Source organism: Phyllobates terribilis, unplaced genomic scaffold, assembly GCF_046119375.1.
Source record: "Phyllobates terribilis strain yellow unplaced genomic scaffold, ASM4611937v1 Scaffold_4__5_contigs__length_816908805, whole genome shotgun sequence".
In the NCBI taxonomy this organism is placed as follows: Eukaryota; Metazoa; Chordata; class Amphibia; order Anura; family Dendrobatidae; genus Phyllobates; species Phyllobates terribilis.
Window position 1 is genome coordinate 606,131,098 of NW_027362764.1, and position 27,672 is coordinate 606,158,769.

A 27,672-nucleotide genomic window follows, 5' to 3' on the forward strand; every position below is an offset into this window, starting at 1 on the left:
GTATGTTCAGTAAATGCACTCAGTACTTGGTCGGGGATCCTTTTGCATCAATTACTGCATCAATGCAGCGTGGCATGGAGGCGATCAGCCTGTGGCACTACTGAGGTGTTATGGAAGCCCAGGTTGCTTTGATAGCAGCCTTCAGCTCGTCTGCATTGTTGGGTCTGGTGTCTCTCATGTTCCTCTTCACAATACCCCATAGATTCTCTGTGGAGTTAAGGTCAGGCGAGTTTGCTGGCTAATCAAGCACAGTGATACTGTTATATTTAAACCAGGTATTGGTATTTTTGGCAGTGTGGACAGGTGCCAAGTCCTGCTGGAGAATGAAATTTCCATCTCCAAAAAAGCTTGTTGGCAGAGGGAAGCATGAAGTGCTCTAAAATTTGATAGATGGCTGCGCTGACTTTGGTCTTGATAAAACACAGTGGACCTACAACAGCAGATGACATGGCTCCCCAAACCATCACTGATTGTGGAAACTTCACACTAGACCTCAAGCAGCTTGGATTGTGGCCTCTCCACTCTTCCTCCAGACTCTGGGACCTTGATTTCCAAATGAAAATTGGAACTCTGGGAACCTTGTGGAGTGTGTCAATGACTGCCTTCTGGACATCAGTCAAGTCAGCAGTCTTCCCTATGATTGTGGAGCCTACTGAAGGGACCTTTTTAAATGCTTAGGAAGCCTTTGTAGGTGTTTTTTGTTAATTATCCTAATTTACTGAGATAATGACTTTTGTGTTTTCATTGGATGTAAGCCACAATCATCAACATTAACAGAAATAAACACGTGAAATAGATCACTCTGTTTGTAATGACTCTATATAAGTTATGAGTTTCACTTTTTGTATTTAAGAACTGAAATAAATTAACTTTTTGATATTCTAATTTAGTGAGATGCACCTGTACTCTAATAGGCAATAAGGAAAATAGCAAGTCTAAGGTTAAAGTCTCTTAAACTGGATGAGTTCCACATAGGGGCAGATCAGAAACAATGTTCAATTTGACAGATCTCCTTTATAACGGTATATTATTTTTTGTTTCTGCCTGCAGTTTCCGCTGTGCGGAGCTCAGTGTTTATGGGTCTATACAAGTACTACTGTATTGAACTTAATGATTTCTCAATGCTGTATCTTCCCCTATAGGAAAAAGCTATGACTGTGTTGGAAATGAGGAAAAACTGTTTTTTACCCTGACCCCTGTATGTAGCAGTTGTTTGTAGTGGGTCATATGGTTGCAAATTTTGGAATTGCAGGTACTCCGCGTGCTGCGGCATGATGCCTCCACACTGCACTCTATTTTGGGAATGTTCTCCATAATAGAAAAACCTTTGTATTGTATGATTCCATGTAAAAGGCATATGGAGGCATAGTTTGGCCTTAACCATAGTTTTCTATAGAAATATAGACTGGAGTGCCGTATTATTGCAGCTTGGAGTTTGCATACAGCTTTTCCTTGGCCATGTGCATGTGGATGTAGGAGATATAAATGTGCCGTACATCTTTTTTTTGTGTCCTAGCACAGGCAAATCCCCTTAGAATGCTACACAATACTAAGTTGGATTACAAGGGAAACTAAAACAGGGAAAAGGCAGATACTCAGAAGGGTTTTTCCTTTGTCAGACCACAAAATGTAATTCTGCAGATGTCTGAGCTTTGAAATGGCACAGTCTATTTCATGCAATACACAGAAGATCGCAGTGTAAATGGTCATTCATCTTTTGTAGTTAATGCTTTGCTTTGAATGCATTGGCAAGAAGATCCTTCTTTTCTTTTTCTCAAACATATCTTATCTGGACTTTTCCAGGTAACGGTGGAAAAGCTGCCTGACGAGGCTTGGATGAACACATTGCTCAACAAATACTCTACAGACCCTCAGTATCAGCAGCTCTTCATCAATCTGGTAAGGACAGAGCCAAATACAAAAACAAACATTTCCTCTGTGAACAATGTGTTTGCTAGATTGAAATCATTTGTTTATAATGAGTGTGTCAGCAGCGCTGATTTACATAAACATCGCCAATCCTGAGACTTTACATTTTCAACAAAAGTAGCTGAGTACAAACAGCATTCCTGGGTTTTAATTCATACTGTATAAACATAACAGATGCTGATAAAATGAGCCAGCGAGAAAATACAACAGAGAAGGTTAGGAGAGGTCCGTGTCCATTAAATGCATTCCAGATTGACATTAGTGATACAAGATTTGTAGATCATTATATAATTTACATGTCATTTCTGTCTGTTTTGGTAACGCTCAGAAAATATGCAATGTACAGTCCTTTTTTTTTTCTTTTTGGCAAGTGGATGCTTGGTGGTGACCTTTTGAATCTCATCAATATCCAATACAGTATAGGTTAAAAATGTCTTGTCCCTAACATTGCACCATAATTCAGCTATCTTTATCTGTATAGCTCATAACAAATGGTCTCAATAAATCCAATAATTTCCGCTCAGCACAACATTATGAATGATGTTCTACATGGCGATATACTTTGATTTTAAAACGTAAATTGTTAGATGCACTGGCTCACATCTTCCTAGAAGCATACATTTTCTTAAAGGGGAGCATACCAAATGTGCTACCTTCATAGCTCCTGCCATTCAAAAAAATAAGGGTGGAGATACCAGGTGAAGGGCGCTCCCACGATAGCAGATGTAACCAAATGGAAGAATTATCAAAAAAAGTACCAGAAGAGTAAAATAAAAGAAAAAATTATTTAAAAAAAATGTATTTTCTTTTCTTCTTTGGGTACTTTTTTGGGTAATTTTTCCATTTCAATACATCTGCTATTGTGGAAACGCCCTTCACCTGGTATCTTCACCATCATTACACACTACCGGAACTCCCTTGGAAGAATTTCCATAAGCACAGCAGGTGTAACGCTAATTCCGGTATCCCCCCTCTCCCTCCTCCAGGCAGGGACGACGACATACTCACTGCCCTGGCCGCGCGGCGGTGTCCCCATTCCCTGCTGTGCTTCCTGCTGCTCTCCCGGCCACTGCGCCTAGTGCACACGTTCTCCCCAATTCTTAAAGGGGCATCGCACGCACTTAGGAAATGCCTCCAGTCAATAGCTGGGAGGCATCAAGTATTTAAGGCACGATCCCCTGTTCGGAGTGCATGAGCAACCCCTGTAGTTTCCCTACCTTGTGTGTGTGCAACTAGTATGTTGCCAGGTCCCTGTCCTTGAATTAGTTGGTGTATGAATCTCACATATTTACTGAGACCCGTTTTGTACCTCTACCTGAAATTGCATTGGCAGTACTTGAGCCTAAAATCACATCGGCAGTACATGAACCTGAAGCTACATTGGCAGTACCTGAACCTGAAGCTGTATCGGCGGTAACTGAACTTGAAGCTACTCCGGTGGTACCTGAACCTGAAGCCGCTCCGGCGGTACCTGAACCTGAAGCCACACTGGCGGTACCTGAGTCTGAAGCTTCTGCGGTGGTGCCTGAAGCCCCAACGGCGATACCTGAGCCTGCAGCTGCTCCGATGGTACCTGAGCCTGAAACCGCACTGGTGGTACCTGAACCTGAAGCTGTTCCGGCGGTACTTGAACCAGCACCAGTGTCTGTCCTGGTTAGCGTTCCAGAGTCTGTAGTGTCGGTGCCTATTCCAGTATCTGAATCCTGTCCTGCCAGTGAATCCGAGTCAGCATCCTTTCTGCCCGATGATTCATTACCCGTGTTGTCTGAACAGTGTCCGAATCCTGTCCTGCCAGTGACTGTGAGTCTGTGTCTGCGATCCTGACCACTGAGGTCAGCAGCTACAGTACTGGGGACTGCCTAGGAGTGGTACCTGGCGGCTACCTGCAGCTCAAGCCTAACTCCACCATCAGGAGCTCTAGCAAAAACCGGGTAGCCACTTAGCCATGCCCCTCCAAGGTAAGCCCGGCTCGTGGCACAGTGGGTCCATGATCCACTTATATTACACCAGTTTGGCTGCACCTATTGCATTCATCTCATGCTCTTTTGGGAGTTGTGTCCAAATATGCACAACTGAATCAGCAAATTCCCTGTTTTTGATTTTAATCTTTCCTTTTTAAACTTACTATGCTCAGAGAACGCCATCTTCTCTCCTTTTTCCCTTTAGGGAATTCCACTATTGGTATATAGCCATTCAAAAAAAGTCCACTGCTACATGAGATTGCATTAAAGAGACTAATGATTGCAATTCACAATTACTAGAGGAAAATTATGAGGCTGGGACCAACATGCTGCTTCCACTTCATAAAAGGTGCAGTGACTTCCCACATTACTAGAAGTTAGCCGCTTGCCAAATGTTATGTGGGACCAGCCTGAGAGTGAGACTCAGATTAGATTACCAATTGAAAACACAGGAGCTCAAATGCTGTTCTTTGCAGGAGCTCGGTGTTATCTGTGTCGTCCCCTTAATTTCTGGAAATAAAAGGGATAAGGTAACCTTGCATTAAAATATTTACCTGTATCCAGTATGAGTTTTTACAGCAATATTCACATGCACTATATTAGAATTACATAAAAAAAAATTGTGAGGCTATCAGGACGTGCTGGCAAGGAAATATCCTAATCTGTTGCAGATTACTGCCTTATTTTCACACCTACTACATATGCTGCCTCTTGTTCTTTCCAGCGTAACTAGGTTTGTAAGTCTACAAATGGATCTACTCCCTGGAGATCTGTGGAGTTTTCTAGATCCAGTTTATTAGGTCTTAGTACTCCATGCTCCATCTACGCAGTACTGCAGCAGATGCTACACTAGAGAAGAAGCTTTACCCTAGTGTGGAATCGAGTTTTACCATGCAAAGTAATACATACCCAGGCTTGGACTGGCACACAAGAACAAGTGAATTTAACGGTGAGTCCCTGTTCACACGTTAACCACACTCCACCCTACATGATCAAGTGCCCCCACTATACACTTGATCCACTATATACAGACAAAGGCAGCATTTCATCATGACCGTGTACGGCCAACCCGGGTTCCATAGTTCCGTAAGACCCCTCCCCATCTTACCGACCTCAAGTACCTTAACAAATAAAAACACTGCACCTGTAATTTCTTTGGATAAATTTGGCCACAGCGGCCACTTTATTAACAAACAACATTAACATATAAACATTATTATTCAAATAAATAAGAAGGGAGGGTTCTTGGAGTTAAAAATTAGATCTGGCATAACTAAACCGAAATCGAACCACCGTATTACCCTCAGCCGTCCATCACCAGCTCGAGGGCACCAAAAGCTCCCAGGGTAGAACCCCGTCAAGAGCCCCAAAAAACCAAATGCCAGATCACCCCGCTTAATCAAGCCACTGCCTGTAAATTTCCAATAACTTTCCCACCGACACTTCTGTGCCAACTCCAAGAACCCCACCCCCCGCCAAGCCACTGCGACATACCTTCTTACACGACTTTACATAACAATTTTAATATAACCCAGTAAAATGCACAACATCAAATACCCCATTAATTCTTTTACGATAAACAACCACCCTTTTACCATTAATCACAAAATATACCAATGGAAAACAAAAAAGAGGGTGGGTGGGTGGGAACTTCTCTCAATGACTTCTTCCCTGGACTGCCCGTTTTCCCGCACTTTTCCCTATTATACCTCCCCCCCCCCCTTTATCCTACCCCCATCCAAATGCCAGCCCCTCCAAGCCTATACCCCATCCCGACCATTGGGATTTAAAAATTGCACCCTCCTGGCCAATCCCGGTCATGTGGGGCTTCCATCTAGGTTCCCATGCCTCCAGCCCCCTTCTTGACCGTGTACGGCCAACCCGGGTTCCATAGTTCCGTAAGACCCCTCCCCATCTTACCGACCTCAAGTACCTTAACAAATAAAAACACTGCACCTGTAATTTCTTTGGATAAATTTGGCCACAGCGGCCACTTTATTAACAAACAACATTAACATATAAACATTATTATTCAAATAAATAAGAAGGGAGGGTTCTTGGAGTTAAAAATTAGATCTGGCATAACTAAACCGAAATCGAACCACCGTATTACCCTCAGCCGTCCATCACCAGCTCGAGGGCACCAAAAGCTCCCAGGGTAAAACCCCGTCCAGAGCCCCAAAAAAACAAATGCCAGATCACCCCACTTAATCAAGCCACTGCCTGTAAATTTCCAATAACTTTCCCACCGACACTTCTGTGCCAACTCCAAGAACCCCACCCCCCGCCACAAACGAACAGCCCTGACCACCTCAGGCTCGTGAGCGCCCCAACACTGCCAAAGCCCTCTCAATCCCCTCCTGTATAGATAATGCCCATAAATCAATCCCAATATCGTTCAGGTGCACACCATCCTTCGCCCAAAAATCACCAACCCCTGCCTCAAGATCAAGATGCCGAACACTTACACCCCCATTTCTACCAACAAAAGCTGCTATGGCTCTATTCAACTTTACTCGTGCCCTATTAATGCCCTTCACTGATCTGACCTCCCTCCAATTTTTTCTCGGCACAATGTCAGACCACACCGTCAACACCCCAGGAAAAGATGTCCATAACCTTAAAAAATCAATTCGAATATCCCTCATCAATTCCCTAACCGGCCGAACCCCCAAATCACCCCCCCCCATATGCACCACCAAAATGTCCGGCGCCCGGTCCAAACGAGCCGCCTTATGGAATTCAGGCAGCACCCTTCTCCATACCATCCCTCTAAAACCCAGCCACCGGACCACCACTTGCTCTCTGCTAAAACCCAATTGCCTACCGTTTGGCCTTACATCCGCCCGCAGCGCCCCCCAATGAACGAAAGAGTGTCCAAGAATCCAGACTAATAACGGGACGTCACCTGCAATAAGACAACCAAAAAGGGGGGTATTCACTTCTGGACAAAATAAAAACCACCATTCCGCATACCTAATGCCGTACATAGGACAGATAACGATCTGAACTCCACCTCCCGATGCGTTTTATCACATCCTTTCCTAAACCCAAACCGTCCGCTTCTGACGCCGCACCGATTCTGAAAGAATGCGACCCGTACACCTCAGGACTAAGGCCCAACTCCCGGATCCCTTTTTTAAATACTGCAATAAATTAAAAACTGGACAAAAACTCTCCGTTTTTATGACACAATAATGGGCTCTTACGTCCCGACCAAACCTGCCAGTAAGCCATTAAACATCTCCTAGGACAAATAAAAGATCCATTAACCTCCCCCAATACCACTCGCTTGCCTCTGCCCAATTGATCCGTCTTCCCCCTCCTAATCCAAAATTCGATGCCCCCTTTCCGACCGCTCACATCCTCAGCAAACAAACCCCCAACCTTATTCCTACTTGGTGCCACCAACTCACCTAATCTTAGTGCGCCAAAGAACGCCAATGAAAAAGCCAATCTAAACAGTGTGGCTTCAAAAACCGAACAACAGATCTTATCCAACACTAAACCCAACCGCTCTAAAATACTAAAAGTCACTGGTCTTCGTCTATCCAACACCTTACTGCCTCTCCTAAAGCCCCTAAGTGCTTGCTTAACTAAAAAGGACTTTGTAACATCTTTTATCCCCTGCAATTTAAAAGCGAATGCCAATCCTGCTACAAATTTACTAACTTTTGACACAGACCATCCAATCTCTGCTGCCCTTCCCACAAGAAACAACACCGCCATCTCTCTATCTCCTTCACTTTCCACCACACCCCACTCCAGAATCCAACTTTGCCATACTCGCCACGATGCCTCGTATGATGTCCAGGTCTGCCTCGTAATGGACTCCCTTATTAACCGTCCGGCTCCTCCATAACCAGTTGCCACAAATGCGAAGGGCATTCTTGACCCACGTCCCCTGCCTCTGGTGCTAGCGCCCGAAAACAGTCCCACTGAAAACGAGATAAGGCATCTGCTATGGAATTTTGTACACCTGGAACATGGACCGCTGTAATCCAAGCGTTCAAATTGAGACAACAAAGAACTAGTTCCCTGAGCAGCCTAATCACAGGCAGGGACGAGGCCGACAAGCTGTTGATGACAGACACCACTCCCATGTTATCACAATGAAACCGAATTCTCCTGTTGGCAAAACACTCCCCCCAAATAGTAACAGAAACAACAATAGGGAACAATTCCAAAAACGCCAGGTTCCTCGTAAGTCCCCTCTCCGTCCACCCAATCGGCCATGCCCCAACACTCCACCGCCCTTTCCAGTAGGCCCCATAACCAGCACTTCCTGCAGCATCTGTAAATATCTCACAATCAAAACTGCTTACAAACTCCTGCTGGATTAACGACCTGCCATTATAGCTTTCCAAAAACAACTTCCAAACCTTCAGGTCCTCCTTGTGTTCCTTATTTAGGCGGATAAAATGATGAGCCGCACGCACTCCTGCTGTGGCGCCTGACAACCTGCGACAAAAAATTCTGCCCATTGGCATAATCCTGCATGCAAAATTTAAGCGCCCCAACAGCGATTGTAGCTCCCTCAGGGTCACCTTGTGCAACCTCCCGACTCTATCGACCTCCTGCTTGAGCAGACACAATTTATCTTCAGGTAATCGACACTCCATCCTTTCCGTATCAATAACAATGCCCAAAAAACTTAGGATTGTGCAAGGGCCTTCCGTCTTTTCTTTTGCCAATGGTACGCCAAAATGCTCCGCTACCCACCCCATAGTACCTAACAAATTCCTACACAATAACGATTGCGGAGGGCCTATAAACAAAAAATCATCCAAATAATGAATGACTGAATTAACTGATGCCAGGTCCTTCACCACCCATTCCAAAAAGGTACTAAACGTTTCAAACAAAGAACACGAAATTGCACAACCCATTGGCAAACACCTATCCATGTAATATGCCCCATTCCAAAAACAACCTAACAACGGGATACTATCCGGATGAACTGGCAGCAACCGAAAAGCAGACTCGATATCCGTCTTGGCTAGCAACGATCCTGACCCATATCGCTGTACCCATCGCACCGCCGCATCAAATGATGTATATTCAACTGAACATAATTCCTGTGCAATGCCATCATTCACCGAGAGCCCCTTCGGGTACGACAAATGCTGAATCAAACGAAACTTATTCAGCTCTTTTTTGGGCACAACCCCCAATGGCGAAATAATCACCCTTCTGCTAGGTAATACCCGAAACGGTCCCGCCATCCTGCCCAATTCCACCTCCTTAGCCAACTTCACGCTAACCACATCCGGATGAAGGGAAGCCGACGTAAAATTTTTTACTGAAAAGGGGACCTCGTGCTCAGGAGGAGGGATTCTAAAACCTTCCAAAAACCCATCCGAAATGACCTTAGCCTTCAACTGATCCGGATACCTACTTAGAAAGGGGGCCATCGCGTGCACCCTCACCGGAGTCAGCCCTTTGACCGGTACCCACTGTCGGCTTTCCCTTACCCTTCTTAAAGCATTTTGATGCTCCGTGTGAGCTTCCATTACAATGGGAGCACACATGTTTAAATTTACAGGAGCTCCCGTACTTGCATTGGCCGTCATTAAATTGCCAGCAAGTTCCCACTTCCTTCTTAGTGCTTTGTGCCCCCTGGCAACTTCCCCCGTGTCCTGCTGATTGGTTACCACTACTGCTGCTCCCGTGAAAGGACTGCCCATACCTCACTGGGGCCATAACCTTCAGCCACAAACCAATGTCCTTTTGATCCCATCTGATCTCAGGGCGGACTGACTTCCTCTGCCGAAATTGCTCGTCATATCGTAACCACGGCTGACCCCCGTAAGTCCTATGAGCCTCCCCAATAGCATCAAGGTAGTAAAACAAACCCAAACAATTATCAGGAGCTTTTTCTCCAATAACGCTAGCCATTATTGCAAAAGCCTGTAACCAATTGACAAACGTCTGTGGAATCAACCTCCACCTACGCTTCTCCTCCTCCTCTTTTTTACTGTCTTCCTTTTTTCCCTTATCCAGGTTAAACTTTTCCAACGGAAGAAGGGAAAAAATTTCGACATACTCGTCCCGCCAAATTTTTTCTTTAACCTCTTTTTTTAAATACGCCCCCAACGGCCCCTCAAAGCACACATATATCTCCCCTTTCGCCCTATCATCCAGTTTTATAGTATCCGCATTTTCCTTTTCTGTCTGCACACAAACCGATACCCCAGAAGGTGTCCCAGCTGTACACCCCGCCGACCTGGCCGACTCGCTCCCCACCTGCAACAACGCCGGTTGACTAGGTAGCCAAGCCCCCGCCGGTGACAACCCCCTTTGAATGGCTCCCCCGCCGTCTATTCTCGCCAAAATGCGCGACATGCTAACCAACAAATCCCTAAACCTGCTTACATCTGACCCACTACCTCCCCTAACATTTTCCCTGCTGGGCCCAGACACCTGCCTATCGCCTACCCCATCCGCTACAGACCCCGCGGGCGACAAACCATACATAGACGCATACTCACGAAGCTGCGCAGGTGCTGTGTCCCCGCCAGCCGTACTCCCCGAGTCCTGATGAGTCCTTGGTTCGTCTTGTTCTTCTCCATAATCCAGTCCAACCAACCCCTGCCGCTCAAGGCCCGCGCCCCTGGCCTCCTCGTCACCAGGGGGGACCCGAGCCCGTGCCGACCTCCTCGCCGTTCGTCCTCCGCTCATCCCTGCTCCAGTCCTCACCGCCGACCGTGCACATCCGCGATTTTTAGACCCGGACTCACCAGCCCGATCCGTGTTGGTCCGTGGATAACTGCCAGGCAACTCCGTGCTGCTGCCCGCCGCTCCATCCCTCTGCCTGGAGAAACTTGAGCCAGGCAGCAGGTCCTGGAATTGTTGCTGCCTGCCCGTGTAGCTCCGCTGCTGTCTGCGCCCTCTGGTCTGTCTGGCAGGCACCCCGACAGGAACGTCACCAGGTGTGCCTGCCGCGCTGGTGGTCCCTCCGTTCCCCGCTGCAGGATTGCCGCCCTTTTTTCTTTTGAATAACCGGCGTCTTGAATCGCCGCTGGATCTTGGAGCAGGGGGCGTGTCCCTGCGCCCGCCGCTCATTGGCTGTGCGTCCCTTTCATCTGACTCCGGGGCCGGAAGTGACGTAGTCCCCATTTCCGGTGAGGCCCCGCCCCCCGGATGACGCGTCTGCGGCCCGGGCCTTGCTTCCGGCGCGGCCTGGGCTCTAGTACTGCGGCGCGCCGACGGGGGAGGCCGCACCACAACGGACCGGGGAACTTCAGTCGCGGACCGCGACCCGATGCAGGGGGAGCCCGCAGACCGGCTGGGCGGATTCCTGCCGCGGCGGGCACGCCGGCAGGGGATTCCGCTGGCATGCTCCCCGGACACAGGGTCCCCTGAGGGGCTCCGCAGCCTGCGCCTGCTGCCCGTACCGACCATCTCCAGGGAAAGCCTCTCGGGGGGCCGCGTCCTCCTGGCAATTCTTCCCAAACCCGACGGGGATTCTTCCTCTCCGGCATTCCCCAGAAGTCCGGCCAGCTGGGCCTCAAGCCACCCTCCTTGCCTGGATCTGGCAGTCTCCCTCAGCCTGGCGATAAGGGACTCCACGGACTCCATAATAGCGAGAAGAGTGTCCAAGCAATTAGAAAGGTAAAAATAATTTTTTTTTTTTTTTGATCAGTGCTCCAGAACTTCTCTCAATGACTTCTTCCCTGGACTGCCCGTTTTCCCGCACTTTTCCCTATTATACCTCCCCCCCCCCCTTTATCCCACCCCCTTCCAAATGCCAGCCCCTCCAAGCCTATACCCAATCCCGACCATTGGGATTTAAAAATTGCACCCTCCTGGCCAATCCCGGTCATGTGGGGCTTCCATCTAGGTTCCCATGCCTCCAGCCCCCTTCTTTCATTTAAAGGGAACCTGTAATGTGAAAAAAGCTAATAACCAGCAGATATGGGGTTAATCTGCAGGTAAATAGTTTTCTGAACCTATCTGGCGTTGGCACTTAAACCCCCGCTGCCGGAAAGAAATTAATTTTATTCTCTGGGCAGCATTCGAGTTTCAGTCATGGTATGGTGCCGGCACAGGTTCAGTTATCGCTGAAATACCCAACCCAAAATGGGGGAGCCATGCCACTTTTTTCAAAGTAGAAAAAACTAAAGTGAAACCAAAGAAATGAGTCGGAATATATTTTGGTATAAGTATAATGTAGGTGCACATTCACACTGTGGCTATTTAACAGACAAAACCTTTTTGGGCTGGGCACTTTGTTATAGCTTTCCATGGGCATGTGTGAAACAGTCAGGTCTGGGTCCTGATCTGCCCTCTTCTATTTTGACGCCTGCTGTCACATAGTGAGGTGAGCTACAAGAGTTAGGGACTGTCCTGTTGGGTGCACATTGTCGTGGTAGAATGGTTTTTATGCTTTTTTGATTAAAATAGTGTTAACTAAGTACCCTATTTAATTTATTACATGTACTTTTACTATCCATTCATTTATTACAGATTATTTGCTCGTTTTGTTCTTATCTTAGGTTTTGTCTGTTAAATGGCCACAGACAGTGTGAATGTGCACCTATCTTGCACTTATACCGATATATATTCCAGCTCATTTCTTTGGTTTCGCTGAATACAGCTCACTTCATCTGCAGCTTAAATGATGGAATTTTTGTCTGGGAAAAACTTTGTATTATTTACATGAATATATCAGTTCTGGCTGCTTACTAACACTAGGAATGTTTCTGTCTGGATATACTGTACATTGAACAGGTTCCTTAATTCTCACAGCCACCCACGTCCTTCAGCACAGTATACTTTACTATCAAGGAAATTAAATAGACTGTAAAGTGGCTTTAAATATATAATATAATATACTACTGCCATAGGGGAAAAAAAATCACATTGCTTGATTTAATTCTCAATTTTAATACTTGGATTCCTTCCAGTCACAATAGCTGACGGTAATCCTGTGGTAGAAGGTTTAACAAACCTTGCTTTCAGCACTTCATTTCACAGTTTGATTCACTGTGTAGAAGGTAAGGTTTCATCTATTCTCATGGGCAAATTTCACTTGGTCAAGTTGCAATGTGCATGGTGCAATGTATAAAACCATTTCATATTACTACTGACAAAGAGTTTACAGAATTACAGCGCAGCAACTTATAACATCGGGATCTTTATGATTTACACAATTTTACGATATTCAGGGTAATATAAGCAAGCATAATAATAAATAGTAGAAATATTTTATTAACCTCTACAAAGTTGACCACATTAATCCCCTTTATGAAAGTCTTACTGACAAAGAGTTCGGGTAGAATTTATAAAAGCTGGTGTTTCATATGCCAGTTTTAAAACTAAGGTGCGCAAAATTAATTAAGAGGCACACACTTATTAATAAATTTGACACATCTTTGGCATGTCCCTGCACCAATTTTGTTGTATAATTGATAATAAATTTGTTAAAATGGTAGACCATGGCCATTTTTTTAGGTCACACTTGCCATCCACTTACTACAACGGTTATGACTTTTTGACGCCAGTTTTCTGCCGTAGATGGGTTGATAAATTCCCTTATTAGGGCCTATGTATATAGGATAAATCATTACTCAGGTTTTCTTTTATTTTACTGATCTTTTGCATTGAATTTATAACTATATTTCAGGGACTCCTGCCTATAAAGGAGATTTTTTGTACCTTATTTAATGTAATGAACTTTCTTAGCTACTTTGGCTAAAACATTAATAAAATACATTTAGTCCTATTATGTACATAATGAACAATTTGAATTCAAAGCAAAATCCTCATTCTAGGTGTGGGTTTATGTAGCTTATGTTCAAAAGCTATTTTTTGCCTAAAATATATACAGGATCACCCCAACTTTCATTAATAAATGACTGTTGTTTTAATAAACGTAAGTTCATGTGATAGACACTGCAATGAATAATAAAACTGCAAAGTACTCTACGCAAAATTAAGTTTTCCATCGAAAATCACTCCAGTGCAAGCCACTAGGTGCCTCCCTCCTTTCTAACTTGATGTGCACTTACTGTTGCCATGTGCAATCCAGATTACAAGAAATGAGTGCAGGTTTTATCTGTTATATTGTATACAGGCAGTTTTTCCAATCAGGGGAAGGCTAATGCTAGTTGAGAAGTGGAGGAAAGGAAGTTCCAGCACCTATTGTGCTGGCATAATGTTGATTAAGAGGAACTATCAACTCAAATAATGCATGGCCAGTTACAGATAATGAGAAGTGGGGCAGTTCCTAGATATATTAACCCCTTTACAGCCCATGCCGTATTAGTACGCACATTTGCGTACCACCCGTTCAGTGAGGGCTGCTGCGCTGAGCCCTCACTGAACCGAGCACATGTCAGCTGATTCTTACAGCTGACATGTGCCCGCAACAGCCGCGGGTGGACTCGCGATCCACCCGCTGCTGTTAACATGTTAAATGCCGCTGTCAATCTCCGACAGCGGTATTTACCGCGCGCTTCCGGGTTGCGTGTCATAAGCCCCGCCCATCGGCGACCCCGTCACGTGATCGCGGGTCACCTATGGGTGGGCATGACAACCCAGGGTCTGCAGCAGACGCCTGTGGTTGTCATGATCTCGTCGCTATGAGCGCCACCTAGTGGACGGCGCTCATAGCACATGACCATTTCTGCTGCATGCAGGGGATCTGCTGGTCCCCTGTATGTAGCAGAGCCGATCAGAAAACTGCTGCTTCTAGTCTCCTATGGAGACTATAGAAGCATGCAGTAAGTGAAAAAAAAAAGTTTTTTAAAAAATAAAAAAAATATAAAAGTTTAAATCACCCCCCTTTCGTCCCATTCAAAATAAAATATATATAAAAAACCCTACATACACATATTTGGTATCGCCGCGTTCAGAATCGCCCAATCTATCAATATAAAAAAAGAATTAATCCGATCGGTAAATGGTGTAATGAGAAAAAAATTCTAAACGCCAGAATTACGTTTTTTGGTCGCTGCCAAATTGCAATAAAATGCAATAACGGGCGATGAAAACATCGGATCTACCCCAATATGTCATCAATAAAAACGTCAGCCCGGCGCGCAAAAAATAAGCCCTCACCCAGCCCCAGATCACGAAAAATGGAGACGCTACAGGTCTCAGAAAATGGCGCTATTGTTTTTTAGTTTTTTTTACCAAATTTAAGAATTTTGTTTCACCACTTAAATATAAAATAACCTATACATGTTTGGTGTCTACGAACTTGTAATGACCTGGAGAATAAGAATGGCAGGTCAGTTTTAGCATTCAGTGAACGTGGTAAAAAAATAAAATAAAAAACAGCTGTGGTATTGCACTTTTTTTGCAATTTTACCGCACTTGGAATTTTTTTCCCGTTTTCCCGTACATGATATGGTAAAACTAGTAATGGCGTTAAAAAGTACAACTTGTCCCGCAAAAAATAAGCCCTCACACGGCCATATTGTCCAAAAAATAAAAACGCTATGGCTCTGGGAACAAGGGGAGCAAAAAACGAAAAAGCAAAAATGACAAAACCCATGGTTGCGAAAGGGTTAAACCAGTATGTGCACTAAAAGCTGTTTTGACTTGTGAGGGTGAGGGCAACAAGACCATGCTATTTATTTTAGCTTTCAAATTATAGGCACTCTTGAAATCACAACTAACGTAATGCCTTATATTTCATACATGGCCATCTCCATAGCACCTAGCAGTAGTACATGGGGATAAGCGACTTGAAGATACTAGTGGATGTGAATAAGCTAGAAAATAATAATATAGATATGCAGAAACAATAAGCAAATGAAGGATTATGTGAAGTTGGGGGTAAATACGGTACACTGCAAAAGTTTTAGGCAGGTGTGGAAAAAGTGCTGCAAAATAAGAATGGCTTTAAAAATAGAAGTATTAATAGGTCATTTTTATGATTTAACAAGATGCAAAGTGAATGAAAGAGAAATCTTAGTCAAAGCTGTACTTTTTTGTGACCTCCCCTAACCTTCAAAACATCATCGATTCTACTTAGTACACTTTCACACAGAATTTGAAGTAACTCAGCAGGAAATTTGTTCCAAACATCTTGGAGAACTAACCACAGGTCTTCTATGAATGTAAGGCTTGTGCAAATCCATCCATCTCTTCTTGATGATGTTCAGATCAGGGCTCTATGGGGCCAGATTATCACTTCCAGGATTTCTTGTTCTTTATACTGAAGATAGTTCTTCATGAAATTGACTGTATGTGTAGCATCGGCGTCTCTGCCTTCTTCCAAGCAGAGACGCCGTCCCTCTCACCTCCTTGCTCCCCGCTCTCCTTCCCAGCCTGCTGTCGGCGCGCGCAGCCCTGTAGCTTCGGCGTCTCTGCCTCCTGCCGGGCAGAGACGCCGTCCCTCTCACCACGCTCCCCGCTCTCCTTTTCAGCCTGCTGTCTGCGCACGCAGTCCCCCGGGCACTGTGCTTAGGGCTCGCGCGCTCCCCCCCTCTTAAAGGGGCCGTGCGCGCCGTCCTAAGGAGTCCCCGGCCAATAGCCGAGGGTCCTCCCATATATAGGGCACCTCCTCCAAAATGGAGGTGCCCGAGCAAAGTTGTTGCACAGTTTCTGATCTCTGCTTCAGCCCTCAGGTCCCGCTGCTAGCCTGACTCCTCGTCCTGCCTGCCAGCCTGTTATCTGCCCGTTACCTGCCGAGCCTGCCAGCCTGCTCACCTGGAGCGCTCACCTGTTACCTGTCTGTTACGTGCCCTGTCTGCCAGTCCGCTCACCTGTGAGCATCCGCCTGTTACCTGCCCTGTCTGCTCACCTGGCAGCATCCGTCTGTTACCTGCAGAGTCCATCAGCCCGCTCACCTGGGAGCGCTCACCTGTTACCTGCTGTGTCTGTCATACCGCTCACCTGGGAGCGCCCACCTGTTACCTGCCTGTTACCTGCCTTGTCGGTCTGCCCGCTCACCTGGGAGCGCCCGCCTGTTTCCTGCCAGCCTGCCTGGAGGCTCTGCCGTCACTTGCTGTGACCACCTGCCTGGTAAACCTAGAGACTACTACCTTCTCTGCTGTCACATACCGTGACCACCTGTCAGCTACCAGAGACTTCTGCCTGCTTGCCGTGTCCATCCGTCATACCGGTCAGTCCCAGCCATCTGACCCGTGGGAGCCACTGGCTCTCCTACAAGGTCGTCCCCAGAGTAGCACCTGGTCCCTCAGCCCGGATCCTCCCTGGTCACGGTGTCGTTTGCTGCCGTCCGGCCGGGGTCGGTTCGGGTTGATACTCAGTCACGCCCCTCTGGGTCCCTCCTTGCACCTCGGCACAGAGGTTCCACCACCCGGACCCGTAACAGTATGTCAAAGGTATGTTTTTTTGGCCACATTTCTTCCATGAAGACATCTTCTTAAAGGTATTTTACGAATAGTAAATAGGTGTAGCTGGGTCCCATTAATTGCTAACAAATTTGCTTCCAAATTTGAATTAAGCACGATGTGTCTTTTCTCTGCTTTACTAAGTTTCCTTGGCTGACCACAGCGTCTATAATCCTCAACATTGCCTATTTCCTGGTGTCCTTAACACTGAGAAATAGAAGCAGATATTTATCCATCATGCAATACCAAAAGGGAGGCGTCTAATTGGCTCCATATTTATTCTGCATCAGGGCAATAACAGCAAACAAACAGCCAATACCATAAGAACTGTCTCCAGCGTACAAAAGAACAAGGAGTCCTGGGAGTGATGATATGGCCCCCACAGAGTCCTGATCCCAACATCATCAAGTCTGTCTCGGATTACATGAACAGACATAAGGGTTTGAACAAACCTACATCCACAGAAATCGATGGTTAGTTCTCCAAAATGTTTTGAACCTCCTCCCTGCCGAGTTCCTTCAAAAACTGTGTTCAAGTGTACCTCGAAGAATTGATGCTTTGATGCTGTTTTGAAGGCGAAAATGTGTCTCTTATTTATTCACTTTGTATTTTGTTAATTGGTAAAAATAAACTATTCTATTTTTAAAGCATTCTTGCTATGTAGCATTTTCTTTCTTTTTTTCTGCCCAAAACTTTTGCACATTAAAACAACTTCTTCTGTTTTGTTCAGTATAGCTCTTTAACCCCTTTACCACCTTGGGTTTTTCCATTTTTGCATTTCCTTTTTTGCTCCCCTTCTTCCCAGAGCCATACCTTTTTCTGTCAATATGGCCGTGTGAGGTCTTGTTTTTTGCGGGACGAGTTGTACTTTCGATCGACATCACTGGTTTTACCATATTTTGTACTGGAAAATGGGAAAAAATTCAAAGTGCGCTGAAATTGCAAAAAAAATGCAATTTCACAATTTTTTTTTTTTTACCATATTCACTAAATGCTAAAACTGACCTGCCATTATGATTCTCCTGGTCATTATGAGTTCATAGATAGCAAACATGTATAGATTCTTTTTTATTTAAGTAGTAAAAAAAAATCCAAAGTTTGCAAAACAAAATTGCCATTTTCCGAGATCCGTAGCCTCTACATTTTTCAGGATCTGGGGCCGGGTCAGGTCTTATTTTTTGTGCGCTTTTGCTGATATTTTTATTGATACCGTTTTGGGGTAGATATGATCTTTTGATCGTCTGTCATTGCATTTTATTGCAATGTTGCGGCGACCAAAAAAATGTAATACTGGCATTTTTATTTTTTTTTCTCGCTACGCAGTTTACAGATCGGATTAATTCTTTTTATATATTGATAGATCGGGCGATTAATTCTTTTTATATATTGATAGATGGGGAGATTCTGAACGCGGCGATAACAAATATGGGTATATGTGATTTTTCTTATTGTTTTATTTTTAATGGGGCAAAAGGCGGGTGATTTTAAATTTTATATTTTTTAAATTTTTTAACCCCTTTACCCCCAAGGGTGGTTTGCACGTTAATGACTGGGCCAATTTTTACAAATCTGACCACTGTCACTTTATGAGGTAATTACTCTGGAACGCTTCAACTGATCCCACTGATTCTGAGACTGTTTTTTGTGACATATTGTACTTCATGACAGTGGTAAAATTTCTTTGATATCACTTGCATTTATTTGTGAAAAAAATCGGAAATTTGGCGAAAAGTTTGCAATTTTCAAAATTTGAATTTTTATGCCCTTAAATCAGAGAGATCCGTCACACAAAATAGCTAATAAATAACATTTCCCACATGTTTACTTTACATTAGCACAATTTTGGAAACAACATTTTTTTTTATTAGGGGGCTATAAGGGTTAAAAATTGATCAGCGATTTCTCATTTTTACAACAAAATTTGCAAAACCATTTTTTTAGGGACCACATCACATTTGAAGTGACTTTGAGGGGCCTTTTTAACAGAAAATACCCAAAACCATTCTAAAAACTGCACCCTTCAAGGTGCTCAAAACAGCATTCAAGTTTATTAACCTTTCACGTGCTTCACAGGAATTTTTGGAATGGGGAAGAAAAAAATGAACATTTAACTTTTTTCACAAAAATGTTACTTTAGACCCCAATTTTTTTTATTTTTGCAGGGGTAACAGGAACCCCAAAATTTCTTGTGCAAATTCTCCTGAGCATGCAGATACCCCATACGTGGAGAGAAAACACTGTTTGGGCGCACGGCAGGGCTCAGAAGGGAAGGAGCGCCATTTGACTTTTTGAATGTAAAATTTGCTTCAATAATTAGCTGATGCCATGTTGCGTTTAGAGAGCCCCTGATGTGCCTAAACAGTGGAAACCCCCCATAAGTGACACCATTTTGGAAACTAGACCCCTCAGTGAACTTAGCTAGATGTGTGGTGAGCACCTTGACCCTCCAGATGCTTCACAGAAGTTTATAACATGAAGACGTGAAAATAAAATTTTCACATTTTTCCCACAAAAATGTTTTTCAGCCCCCAGTTTTGCATTTTCATAAGGGTAACAGGAGAAATTGCACCATGAAACTTGTGCATTCTCTCCTGAGTAAGCCGATACCCCATATGTGGGGGAAAACCACTGCTTGGGCACACAGCAGGGTTCGGAAGGGAAGGAGCGCCATTTGACTTTTTGAATGTAAAATTTGCTTGAATAATTAGCGGATGCCATGTTGCGTTTACAGAGCCCCTGATGTGCCTAAACAGTGGAAATCCCCCACAAGTGACACCATTTTGAAAACTCGACCCCTTAGGGAACTTATCTAGATTTGTGGTGATCACCTTGAACCCCCAGGTGCTTCACAGAACTTTAGAAGTGAACATGAAGCCTTGAAAATAAAAAATCTAACTTTTTCCACAAAAATAATCTTTTAGCCTCAAGTTTTTTAGTTTCACAAGGGTAAGAGGAGAAAATGGAACCTAAAACTGTTGTGCAATTTCTCCTGAGTACGCCAATACCTCATATGTGGGGAAAATACACCATTTGGGCGCTTCCTTCAGAAGGGAAGGAGTACTGTGTGACTTTTTGAACGCAAAAATGTCTGGAATCAAGAACGGACGCCATGTCGCATTTCGGGAGCCCCTTATGTGCCTTAATAGTGGAAACCCCCCCACAATTTACTCCATTTTGGAAACTAGACCCCTCAAAGATTTTATCAAGGGGTATAGTGTACATTTTGAACCCAGAGGTACGACAGAATTTGATAACATTAGATCATATTGAATAAGTTGTCATTAGTCTTGAGTGCAAGTGCTCGCTACTTGAGTTTGCATCGAGTACTCGGTATGCACCATGTATCATGGGTGCTCGAGTCACATGCTCGAGTCCCTGCCCCGCATGTTTCATGCGGGGATTGCTCGTGCATGGCAGGTGATCCCAGCAACATTTTTTTGGCCGCAAAGCATTTGCGCTCAACACTGGTCGTAATCATTTTTTTTTCTTTTCTTTTGAAAAAATCCCAACCCTAACCCCAACTCTAACCCTAGCCCAACCCTAACCCTAGCCCAACCCTAACCCCATCCCCAATCCTATCCCCAACCCTAACCCTAGCCCAACCCTAACCCTAGCCCAACCCTAACTCTAGCCCAACCCTAACTCTAGCACAACCCTAACACAACCCTAACCCTAGAACAACCCTAACCCCCACCCTAATCCAACCTAACACAACTCCTCACCCCAACCCTAATACAACCCCAACCCTAATACAACCCTAACCCTAGCCCAACCCTAACCCTAGTCCAACCCTAACCCTAGCCCAACCCAAACCCTAGCCCCACCCTAACCACAACCCTAACCCTAGCCCAACCCTAACCCTAGCCCAACCCTAACCCTAACACAACCCTAACCCTAGCACAACCCTAACCCCAACCCTAACCCTAAAGTTTATTTTTTTACACCGTTCCTCGTGTAGTATAAGTGATTAGACAACTTTATTCTTCAGGTCGGTGTGATTACAGCGATGCCAGATTCATATCAGGTTTTTATGATTGACAGCTGTCACACACTAAAAGGCACTTTTTTTTTGCAAAGACTAGTTTTTGCATCACCATATTTTGAGAGCTATAATTTTTCCATATTTTGGCCGACAGAGTCAGTTGACGTTTTTATTGGTACCATTTTCGGGCATGTGATATTTTTTGATCTCTTTCTATTCTGATTTTTGGGAGTCAGAATAAACAAAAAACAGCAATTCCGGAATTGTTTTTATGTTTTTTTTTTTTTATGCCGCTCCACGTGTTTCGGCGCTTTTACACAATAAAAACTCTTTTCTAGAAAAAAATAATTTTTTTGTATTGCATTATTCTGAGAGCTATAACTTTTTTATTTTTTGGATGATGGAGCTGTATGGCAGCTTGTTTTTTTGTGGGACAAGATGACATTTTCAGCGGTACCATTCTTATTTACATTCGTCTTTTTGACTGCTTGTTATTCCATTTTTTGTTTGGCGGTATGATGATAAAGCATTGTTTTTTGCTTTGTTTTTTATTTCTTTTTTTTTACCGTGTTCACTAAAGGGGTTAACTAGTGGGACAGTTTTATAGGTCAGGTCGTTCCGGATGCGGCGATGCCAAGTATGTGTACTTTTATTGGTTTATTTTTTATTTTTTCATAATAAATAAATATTATGGGTTCAATATATTTTCATTTTTGGGGGATTATTTTTTTCAATTATTTTTATTTTTATTTTATTTTTTTTTCCACTTTTCTACTTTTTTTTACTCTTACACATTGTCCCACTATGGGACTTTTACTTTTTGCAGCCTAATCGGCTGCATAGCATAGAGAGCAGCAGCTTCCTTTGTCATGCAGCCCGTCAGCGCTGCACACAGGGAGACATTACTTTGGTCATGCACTGCGCATGACCAAAGTAACGTCCTGCCTCCTGGTGACCCGGATGTTGTCATGACGACATCGGGTCGTCATGGCAACATCCGGAAAGCCACAGCAGACATCGCTGGAGGCCGGCAGGAGAGGTGAGTATAGCGATCACCTCCCCTTGCCCCCGCAATGCTGCGGGGGTTAATGTGCAGGGAGCTATGCAGGACCGCTCCCTGCACATAGTACCGGGTGTCAGCTGTGACAATCAGCTGACACCCGGCGACGATCATCCCGCATCCCTTGTGTGCGGGCGCGATCGCTACTCGCGTAATAGTACGTAGCTGGTCCATAAGTCCCAGGGCACAGTTAAGTACTATTATTAACGTCGTCGGAAAGGGGTTAAAAACATTTTTTTTACTTTTCACTGGCATTAGTAGTCTTTATGGGTGGACTAAAAGCTGCGATTATTAGATCGCCTGTGCTACACACAGCAGGGCTTCAGCCCTCCTGTGTGTAGCAAAAATGCTCACTTGCTATGAGTGCCGACCGCTGGGCGGCGCTGATAACATCCCAGCAATGACAATCGCAGGGGTCTCCTGCAGACCCCAGGTTGTCATGCCAACCCATCGACGACCCGCGATCATGTGACACGAGCGCTGATGGGCGGGATTAGTGACGCGCTTTCGGTAAGCGTGAGTTAAATGCTGCTGTCAGAGATTCAAAGCAGCATGTAACTAGTTAACAACCGCGAGTGGATCACGATTTCACCTGCAGCTGTTAGGGGCACATGTCAGCTGTACAGATCAGCCCTAAAACATGCGGGTTCAGCGCCGGAGCCCGCATGGAGTGCAGGGATACGACCTTGGACGTACCCATGCGTCGTACAAGGTCTTAAAGGGGTTAAATGAACCCTGTCATCAGTATCAGGCATGATAAGCTAAAGTTATAGACATAAAAGCGCTGTTCTGCTGATTTAATAGGTACCTTCACTGTAGAAATCTGCAACCTGGTTATTCTGTAATCATTAGACGTTTTGGTGCAAAAAGCTGTTTATGCATCGGAGCAGCCCTGTGGGGTGAGACTGTGGGTAGGGTCTTCATCTCTACTTTGGTCCTTCAGCTGCCTCTGGTACAAGTATCTACATACTGTTTAAAATTCCACGCAGGTGCCGTCCTAGCCACGGATGGTGCTTGCGCAAATTGATCTGGTTACATGCTTCAGTAAAATGGTGGTGGTGTCAGCGCATGCGCACATTAACCTCCTGGCAGGCGTCAGGGAAATGGCACCAGTGGCGGCCCATTGCTCAGATTGAGATCTTGGCTAGTCATTGAGCTGAGTTCTAAATCTGTGCATGCGCCGCCAGCGGCGCCATTTTACTGAAGCCTACAACCAGATTGATCTGCACAAGCGCCGCCCGTAGGTAGGATGTTGCCAGCGCAGAATTTTAAACAGTATGTAGATACTTACACCAGAGGCATCCGAGGGGCTATGACAGAGCCGAAGACCCTACCCACAGTCCTGCCCCACAGGCCCGCCCTGATGAACCAACAGCTTATTGCACTAAAACTTCTAATGGTGCTCAAAGAATAACCAGGCTGCAGATTTCTACAGTGAAGGTATCTATTAAATCAGCAGAACAGCACCTTAATGCCCAAACATTTAGTTTATCATACCTGATCCTGATGACAAGTTTTCTTTAAGAATGTGTCCATAGTGCAATTTTTTTATATTTTAGTTTACTACTATTGGATTATATAAGAAAAGCTGATTAATGTGGCACAAATTCTACATTTCAAATATATTTATAAATGTTGTACAATACATTTCTAGATTACTGGACAATTACAGAAATACTGTATATAAAAAGGTATACAGCCTTAAAATGAATGTCCACTTTAACTCCATGTTTGTATGCAAATCATTCTGTGCTGATTAATGTATTGTCATAGTAGCAGAGCTCAGTTATAATTTTGATCTTTAAATCGCAAATGCTAAAATTCTGATTTCAGCTGCTACAGGGGGATATTGTTGCCTACTATTTTAATACGCAGGCTTCCCTTAGTGGTTGCTAGAAGCAGCCACAACTTTAATTGCACGGTTTTGCAGGAAATTTAAAACGGTTTTAGAAAAATGAAGCTCTGATTAGTATAAAAAGTATAGAAGGAAAATAAGTAGCATAGAATACTTTAGGTTAAAAAATAAAATTATATTTAAGATACATTTACCTGAATTATTTATGTACCAGAGTATTGACCCCCCCTATTACAGAATCAAGTTTGGTTGAATTTTTTCCATTCTTGGGTTGTCAAAATCCGAAAATCCTAACTATTTGTCCATCAATATGGTTGTGGTCGAGGGAGACTCCTGAAAAACAACCTCATAGCATTATCCCTCCTCCACAAACTTTACAGTTGGCACACTGCAGTTAGACAGGTAACGTTCATCTGGCATTTGCCAAACTGTGACTTGTCTATTAGATGCCAGATAGAGAAGTATGGGAGATAGAGAAGAACCTCAGCACTTGTCGACTTGTTTTATAACGTTATATGATCTGCATCTTCATGGCTGAATTGCTGGGATTCCTAAATGCTTCCACTTTTCAATAATACGACTCACAGTGGAAGATTTAGGAAGGAAGAAATTTCATAAACTGACTTGTTACAACAGTGACATTCCATTACAGTACCAAGCTCGAATTCTGTTAGTAAAGGCAGACTGCATGGATAGGGGCCGGATATTATACATCTGAGGCAGTGGGACTTCAATGATTAAGAGGTCCTTCTGAATACTTTGGTCCGTATAATGTATCTACTAAAGTTATTTTTACTTTTTTTTGCATGAATTTGAAAACAATTACAACAGCTCAGAAACTTTTGAACTTGTTATAACTTATTACAATATTGTAATGTTCTGAAAGGTTATTGATACAATGTTGATATCAGTGATGAGTTCTTATGGCATGTACAGCCCTTGGGCACTAGGCTTTAGTACGGGAACCTAAGTCACAGAACCCTACAGAAAATATCTGTAAATGATTTAAAGTGGATTACACCTCTAAGCAGACCATCAGTTCTACAACAAAACCTACCATGTATGATATAATGCTATAAAATATTAATAACCTATAATCTCTCTTTTCACAGGAGCCATATATCAATAAATCTGCCGTCGCAGTTCAAGCTCATTTCTCACTTCAACGGGCATACGTTGTGTTTCGAACACTGGGACTTCGCCATCTCACGGTTGTAGATCTTCACAACAGGGCGGTTGGAATGATTACCAGGAAAGATCTTATATCTCTGCGGCTGGAAAAGAAGTTGATTAAAATGGACTCTGGAAAGCTGGATTCAGACGAAGAACTGCTGCAATGAACATGAGTGTGAGGTTTTCTGAGGCCACAGTGAATGAAGCGTAAAGTATAGTGATATTGGCATCATTCGCCTGTAGTCTCAGCCACTGTAATTTCAGAAGAGGAGGTCAATGGAGTGGAAAGTGGCTAAAATATGATATAAGAATGAAATTACTTTTTTGTTACAAAAGCAAGGACACATCCTTAGACTATTTTCCTGATGAAAATCATAAGTGAAAAGTACAATATGAGACACATAAATACTTTGCTATCAATTTGCTTAGGTAAATTCTAACTGCTTTCACCAAATTAAAGGGGGTACACGAGGTTTTAAAAAAAATAAACTTTCAGCTGAAGGTAATAAGACATAAAGATTTTTTATGATATCTGCAAAACATGTTGTTCTTACTAAAATAGAAATACTTTCTGTATTAATGCTTTATGATTCTTAAGAATTCTGCTTGCTGTGATTTCATAGGAACCTATTTGTATACTTCTAGTGGAAAAAAAATTGTAATGGTCATATGATCAAAAGAATGTTGTATTGTGCAATTATTATACATTTTATAACTTTTTTATGCAAAAATTATCTTATTGTCAGAAACCGGAATACCGATTTAATACAAAAAGCCCATAGTGAACCTTCAAAGCTCCTGTCACTACATGGCCCGGTCAGTATTGGTTTATATTGCTGAAGCTTTGACATGCCATTCTGACTTATGACCAATTTAGTCAATAACTGGCATCAGCCATGCCATGCGATACATATTGACATCACCACCACTAGTGGAGGATTTAAAATGTGGGTATGGACTTTTCCCATTACAAATTGCCATGTGAAGCTGAAAGTTTTTTTTAAAGCTCAGAAACTCCCATTTTCTGATCATTTTAATATGTATTTCATTATATAACGGGAATGTTATCACAATTTATTTTTTATGATAAAAGGTTGCACTCTCTCATGCTTTTATTACAGAGTTTCTAATTACAGATTTCACACAGATAATGTATGCAGACTTACCTATGGACGTAACGTAATAAAGTAAAATACTAGGGCTGAAAAAACACATTTGCTCCAAGTTCAGACAATTCTTCTGCAATGTTGGTCCAGAAAAAGATACAACCCTCCAAAAGGCAAAAACATTTTTTTCTTGTGTTAGGAGAATAAATCAATATATAAAAAACCCATCTCTAGTAATCCTAGTACATTGAACTTGTTATATTATTACTTTAAAAAAGAAAATCCCAACAACTGTTAAAGAATGGCAGAGAATCAATGCAGAGATCTAATCTAGGTTTTCCTGCACGCGGGGCAAAAATTCAGTTTAGCGTCCTCTCCTATACACAGATTTAACGGTTTGAGTAGTCATCATGTGACCGCTCATATGTGATTTTCACACTTACAGTCGCATGCCGACAGTGGCGTAACTAAAGTCCCATGGGCCCTGGTGCAAAATTTAGACTTGTTCCCCCTCCTCCTGCATGTTGGTGAGATGTATGGGCCCTTGTAATGTTCTAAATCCTGTAAGGACATACATATTTCCGCCCCCCCCCCCCAAATTATGTAGTAATGTACCACTACCTTCCAGGTACATATGGCCCCTTGGCCCCTTCTAGATATATATGTCCCCCATATTGGACCCCTTTCAGGTATATATATCTCCCATCTGGGACCCCTTCCAGATATACAGTGCAGACCAAAAGTTTGGACACACCTTCTCATTTAAAGATTTTTCTGTATTTTCATGACTATGAAAATTGTACATTCACACTGAAGGCTTCAAAACTATGAATTAACACATGTGGAATTATATAGTTAACAAAAAAGTGTGAAACAACTGAAAATATGTCTTATATTCTAGGTTCTTCAAAGTAGCCACCTTTTGCTTTGATGACTGCTTTGCACACTCTTGGCATTCTCTTGATAAGCTTCAAGAGGTAGTCACCGGAAATGGTTTTCACTTCACAGGTGTGCCCCGTCAGGTTTAATAAGTGGGATTTCTTGCCTTATAAATGTTATAAATGGGGTTGGGACCATCAGTTGTGTTGTGCAGAAGTCTGGTGGATACAAAGCTGATAGTCCTACTGAATAGACTGTTAGAATTTGTATTATGGCAAGAAAAAAGCAGCTAAGTAAAGAAAAATGAGTGGCCATCATTACTTTAAGAAATGAAGGTCAGTCAGTGTGAAAAATTGGGAAAACTTTGAAAGTGTCCCCAAGTGCAGTTGCAAAAACCATCAAGCTCTACAAAGAAAC

General features: G+C 43.6%; 1 protein-coding gene across 1 annotated transcript in view; it reads left to right on the forward strand.

The window, feature by feature from the left end:
• LOC141265765 (chloride channel protein D-like) overlaps positions 1-27,164 on the forward strand; it is a 345,172-nt gene extending 318,008 nt beyond the window's left edge. The window contains exons 17-18 of the mRNA XM_073679279.1: positions 1,804-1,899; positions 25,210-27,164. Of these exons, the coding sequence (XP_073535380.1) occupies positions 1,804-1,899; positions 25,210-25,437 (324 nt within the window). The 3' untranslated portion in view covers positions 25,438-27,164. The remainder of the gene's footprint in view (positions 1-1,803; positions 1,900-25,209) is intronic.
• Positions 27,165-27,672: the final 508 nt, after the last annotated feature.